We start from the raw sequence: 6603 nt of genomic DNA on the forward strand, positions 1-6603 counted from the left end.
CTTAATAAGTTTGGTACTGTTTAAACTGTATAACTTAAGTACTGTTTAAACTGTATAACTTAATAACTTTAGTACTGTTTAAACTGTGAAACTCAATAACTTTGGTACTGTTTAAACTGTATAACTTAATAAGTTTGGTACTGTTTAAACTGTATAACTTAAGTACTGTTTAAACTGAGTAACTCAATAACTTTAGTACTGTTTAAATTGTGAAACTCAATAACTTTAGTGCTGTTTAAATTGTGAAACTCAATAACTTTAGTGCTGTTTAAATTGTGAAACTCAATAACTTTAGTACTGTTTAAACTGTGTAACTCAATAACTTTAGTACTGTTTAAATTGTGAAACTCAATAACTTTAGTGCTGTTTAAATTGTGAAACTCAATAACTTTAGTACTGTTTAAACTGTGTAACTCAATAACTTTAGTGCTGTTTAAACTGTGAAACTCAATAACTTTAGTACTGTTTAAACTGTGAAAGTTAATAAATTTAGTTCTGTTTAAACTTAAAGTTCATTCTGTAAAACGAATGAGTTTCTGGTGTTTCATTTTGAAGGAAGATTACTTATATATGTTTTTATTTTCAGTAAAACCGTTTTTTATTCGAGAGCCTAAAGACGTTTCGACGCTAGCAGACACAAATGTGGAATTTGAATGCAAAGTTGGTGGCGATCCTCGGCCAAATATCGCCTGGCGACGAAAAGATGGCAAAATGCCAAATGGAAGGTATAGACCAATTTTCATTCAACAAACTACATGTTGGGAATGTTTTATGTGCCGTCTTGTAGATAGATATCAGCTTTTCCCTATTTCAAATATGGGACCATATCAAACAAAGAAACAAATAAATAGTTAGTATGAATTGTTACGGCAAAATCACGGTTACTTGGATAAATTATCTACTGTTTGATAAAGCAAAATGTTTAAAAAGGATATGCTTCAATACAATGACATCTTTATTCGGTCATTTTACAGAGCTGAGATGAAAGAAGATAAAAGCCTCCGGATCAAGCATGTCTTTCCTGCTGATGAAGGAATATATATCTGTGAAGCAAAAAATCCTGTTGGATCTGTCTCAGCCTCAGCAACCTTGACAGTGCACTGTAAAGATTTATTTTGTATAGGTTATATGCTTTTTCCGAGAGTTGTTAGCTAGCGTATGAAAACAATAAACGTGTCATCTAATAAATCCAGCTTGTTAGAATAAGACAATAAACTATAAAATCAACTTCGAAATCACTGAAAACAAATCAAGATAACGAGAAATTACTTTATTTTGTTATTCTGTTTCTATTCTGTCTTTATTTTTGAAATGAGTTTTTAAGGTATTTAATTATACAACGGTTATTTTTCTTTTCAATTACCCCCTCCTCCTCTCCTTTTCTTGAGAGTGTTGTTTGTGTTCAACAGTTCAAGTAAAAACTAATATTCGATTTGTACTTCTAACCTTTTAGTGATAATGACTGGTCATGATTTAGGCTTCCCATAATTACGATACTGACAATTCCAATCGAGTCACTATCTAATATACTTTATAAACTGAAAGAAAGAAGAAGAAGAGAAAATCTAACAGTCCTTATTAATATATTCTCCCAAAAATTGTGATTGGTTAAGAGCCATAAGATGAGCATGTAGGAAAGTCACGTGTGTAGTACACGCTGCTAGACGTTAGATATTTCGATGTTATTTGTGAAAGACAAATAAAAAAAAATTGAAGGCTGTAGCCACAGGGGAATGGAGGTGTTAAAAGACTTGAAGGCTGCAGCCAGAAGGGAATGGAGCTGTTAAAAGACTTGAAGGCTGTAGCCAGAAGAGAATGGAGCTGTTAAAAGACTTGAAGGCTGCAGCCAGAAGAGAATGGAGCTGTTAAAAGACTTGAAGGCTGTAGCCACAGGGGAATGGAGGTGCTAAAAGACTTGAAGGCTGTAGCCAGAAGGGAATGGAGCTGTTAAAAGACTTGAAGGCTGCAGCCAGAAGGGAATGGAGCTGTTAAAAGACTTGAAGGTTGCAGCCAGATGGGAATGGAGCTGTTAAACGACTTGAAGGCTGCAGCCAGAAGGAAATGGAGCTGTTAAAAGAATTGAAGGCTGTAGCCAGAAGGGAATGGAGCTGTTAAAAGACTTGAATGCTGCAGCCAGAAGGGAATGGAGCGGTTAAAAGACTTGAAGGCTGCAGCCAGAAGGGAATGGAGCGGTTAAAAGACTTGAAGGCTGCAGCCAGAAGGGAATGGAGCTGTTAAAAGACTCTCATCAAAGTTCTAAAGGAACAATTTTAAGTAATGTAGAACAATCCAATGTACATAGTAGCTTTTACAAAATACATATATTATTTTACTAAGTTTTAGCATGATGAGCAAGAGAGTTTACACAATACATCCTGTCAGTTATACCCTCAAACCCAGATGTAAAACTCTCTATTTTTGAGGGTTTCATTAGAGGGGTAGATTAGCGAGAACAATTTTAGTTTACACACCTAAAACAATATTCAAAGTAAAAACATTCTAGGTTTGTTAAGGTTCCATAAAGTTACTCTAATATCATGGTTAACAATGACAAAAAGCATCTTTTCAACTTATAAACACGTTTTTAGTAAACAAGAATTTCTATCGCATTTGGGATCAAATACATGGTCTTTAAAGGAAGCTATTTTTACAATAGATTGCTTCAATTTGTACTCCAGGGTATGCACGGAAATACTGCGTGTCCACAAACTGCCCATTGCCTATGTGTGAAAAGAAAACCTGCTTACGACAAGACTTTGAATATCATGTGGGTCCTATAAAACAAGACTTTGAAAATCATATTGGTCCTTTAAGGCAAGGCTTTGAAAATCATGTGGGTCCTATAAAACAAGACTTTGAAAATCATATTGGTCCTTTAAGGCAAGGCTTTGAAAATCATGTGGGTCCTAGATACATTCTACATTCTTCTCACCGGTTTCATTTATTATCCAAAACAAAGAACCAAAGTAGTAAAGAATTGACGCTTTTTTATTTATGAAAATATAGTGTTCACAGTGCATACACAGAAATTACTAGGGCTTGTGGAAGATGACTTATTCATATGTATAAGAGAAATTAGTCTGAATGCTCTCCATATATATATTTATTACCAATCGAAAGTTCTGTGGTTTTAAGAGGTAAAAATTTTTAAGTAACAACAGATACTTATATCATTATGCAAAGACATGGAGTACACATGCATTTAATTAATTCTAACATTGTTTCATATTTTTTGAACCAATTTCAGCACGACCAGCGTTTCTAGTGAGGCCAAAGAACCAACGAGTTGGTTTGAACAGTAATGTTAAGTTTGAGTGTATAGCAACAGGAAATCCTCCACCATCAATCTTTTGGACAAAGGAAGGCAATCAGGTTCGTGCCCAAATTTACAATCATTTAAATCAACTTCAAATAAATATCGATGTATAAATGTGTATTTTGGGTTATTTATTTTGTCTCATATGAATATGTGTGCATTCTCATTTTCTTTTACTTTTGCATATTCCAACTAACGGACTAATCTTTTTATAATAAGTGCTAAGTTTCAGAACGCCGTTTTCTACTTAACATTGTTCTCCACGTTTTCGCATTATAATAGTTTAAATATTGGCCTAATGCTGCAAAAGCTAAAGAAGGTTTGAGATTAAAATGTCAGCTTCACCACAACACGCCTTGTTCCGATCCTCTCACTTGCAGGCCTTAATGTTTCCTCTACTTCTTGTTCTTCAATACTTACAGGTCTTAATGTTTACCAATACTTGTTTTCAATACTTGCAGGCCTTAATGTTTACCAATAGTTGCTGTTCAATATTTACAGGTCTTAATGATTACCAATAGTTGTTTTTCAATATTCACAGGTCTTAATGATTACCAATAATTGTTTTTCAATATTTACAGGTCTTAATGATTACCAATAGCTGTTTTTCAATATTTACAGGTCTTAATGATTACCAATAGTTGTTTTTCAATATTTACAGGTCTTGATGTTTACCAGTAGTTGTTTTTCAATATTTACAGATCTTAATGTTTACCAATAGTTGTTTTTCAATACTTACAGGTCTTAATGTTTACCAGTAGTTGTTTTTCAATATTTACAGGTCTTGATGTTTACCAGTAGTTGTTTTTCAATATTTACAGATCTTAATGTTTACCAATAGTTGTTTTTCAATACTTACAGGTCTTGAGATCACAGCTTGTCATGTAGGAATTCCAACATCTTAGCTACAAGTTTTCAAGTTTTAACACAACAGAAGCTCACAAAGCATCCCTTTACCATACCTGTTACTTCCAAGTAGGCCTTAGTCATAGCTGATTCTACTACAGAGAGGGCAGAACACACGTAATACCCCCGATCATCTTTAGTAACTCCAGAAATCACAAGGGTTCCTTCTTGAGTTACCGAAAATCTTCCATATGTGTTGTCAGGAAACATCAAGACCTGTAAATATTGAAAAACAACTATTGGTAAACATTAAGACCTGTAAGTATTGAAAAACAACTATCGGTAAACATCAAGACCTGTAAGTATTGAAAAACAACTACTGGTAAACATCAAGGCCTGTAAATATTGAAAAACAACTACTGGTAAACAACCACAGCTTCCAAATGGGAGTTCAAACTATCAAAACTACAATGACCACAGCTTCTAAGTGGGAGTTCAAACTATCAAAACTACACTGACCACAGCTTGCCAGGTGGGAGTTCAAACCATCAAAACTACAATGACCACAGTTTCCAAGTGGGAGTTCAAACTATCAAAACTACACTGACCACAGCTTGCCAGGTGGGTGTTCAAACTATCAAAACTACAATGACCACAACTTGCCAGCTGTGATCTCCAACCATCTAAGTTACATTGATCACAGCTTGCTAAGTGGTAGTTCCAATCATGTAAACTACACTGACCACAACTTGCCAGCTGTGATTTCCAACCATCTAAGTTACACTGGCGGCTTTGATTTTAAAAGAGGTGGGAGTTGGTCATCTAGGAGAGTTCTGGATTTTGGAGCTGGTGAGCCAGGTTTAAATTCCATGCAGTACCACAAAATATTCCATGCATTTTAATCTGTGGGTGTGTTATAAGAGTAATAGTCAATCTCTTAGAGTGGTGGAGTCCTCCTGCCACTGGGCTGTCTTCCCTCTGGTCTGTAGTTCCAGATTAGTGAAGGCTGCAGATAATATTAATAGCTTTGCCATAAATACAAAATACAGATAGCCCTCGTGTAGCTTTGCGCGAAATTCAAAAAACAAACAAACAATACATCAAAGAATGTAAATATTTGTTGCAGCTTAAAGTTTAAAACTGTTAGAAACCCATTTTACAGCAAGTGAAATGTAATATAATTCAGAGAAATTTAGAGAAAAATAGTTGCGTAAACTGAACAGTAGCAGCCAGCTTTCTATTTCTGATTTATCTTGTTCTGGTTAACTGGTTTCTTTTTAAATGAAATGATTTTAATCCACATAATGTATTTGAAATGGAACATGTGTGGCCAGATATAATCTGAGAAATCGATCTAGACACTGTGTAAAGTAAGAAGATTAGTTAAAATTTTTTTCATGTTGAGAATTGTGGAATGTATTATTATTATTGTATACGTTGTTATACTTTTTAAAAAAATTATATAGTTCTTAACTATGGGATATTTGTGTATGGAAAATCCATCTACACAGTTTTGGGAAGAAAAAAATGAACTCAATTCAAAAGAACTTCCATTAAATTAAACTTGCTAAGTTCAAACTATCAAAAATACACTGACCACAGCTTGCCAGGTGGGAGTTCAAACTATCAAAACTACACTGATCTTTATTTCTGAGGACCAACTCCCACCTCTTTTAAAGTCAATGTCTCAATCTTTATTTCTGAGAACCAACTCCCACCTCTTTTAAAATCAAAGCCTCAATCTTTATTTCAGAGGACCAACTCCCACCTCTTTTAAAATCAAAGCCTCAATCTTTATTTCAGAGGACCAACTCCCACCTCTTTTAAAATCAAAGCCTCAATCTTTACTTCAGAGAACCAACTCCCACATTTTTTAAAATCCAAGTCTCAATCTTTATTTTATTGTGAATTTCAAAATGAATGTTCACACACAATTTCATCCATATTTAATTCATCTAAAAATTGTGTTTTTATAAATAATTTTAGAACTTTAAATACACAATGACTGTATAACGGAAACTAAAATCTACTGAAACTATGGCATTTCAAACTCTGTTTCTCTTTGTTTTGGTTAATTACATAGATAATGCTGTCTCTTGGGAACAATGATTCCCAACGAGTGGAGTGCACTGATAAAGCTTGTTGACACATTCTGAACTGAATGATAGTTATTCTAACTGTTACATTGACATAAAACTGTGCTCAAGAACTTACAGATTATAAACACCTAAAGGATTAGTAGCGAAGGAAGATAAATATCGTTATTGTAATCCCACCTGAATAAGGATGCTTTATCTGGTAATTATTTACTTTTGTACTGGTTATAAAGGAAAGCATTTAATAACACATAACTGTGTGTAATTATTTACTTTTATACTGGTTATAAAGGAAAGCATTTAATAACACATAAATGTATGTATTTATAAACCCGAATCACCTTC

The 6603-nt window shown here is 33.9% G+C and overlaps 1 protein-coding gene across 1 annotated transcript in view; it reads left to right on the plus strand.

Annotated features, from left to right (window-relative positions):
• Positions 1-6603, plus strand: part of LOC106466674 (roundabout homolog 2-like) — a gene marked incomplete at its 5' end in the record, with an annotated part of 106550 nt that overhangs the window by 82480 nt on the left and 17467 nt on the right. Inside the window, 3 exons of the mRNA XM_022394736.1 lie at positions 587-725; positions 975-1102; positions 3248-3423. Of these exons, the coding sequence (XP_022250444.1) occupies positions 587-725; positions 975-1102; positions 3248-3423 (443 nt within the window). The remainder of the gene's footprint in view (positions 1-586; positions 726-974; positions 1103-3247; positions 3424-6603) is intronic.

Source organism: Limulus polyphemus, unplaced genomic scaffold (genome assembly GCF_000517525.1).
Source record: "Limulus polyphemus unplaced genomic scaffold, Limulus_polyphemus-2.1.2 Scaffold2340, whole genome shotgun sequence".
NCBI classification, from domain to species: Eukaryota; Metazoa; Arthropoda; class Merostomata; order Xiphosura; family Limulidae; genus Limulus; species Limulus polyphemus.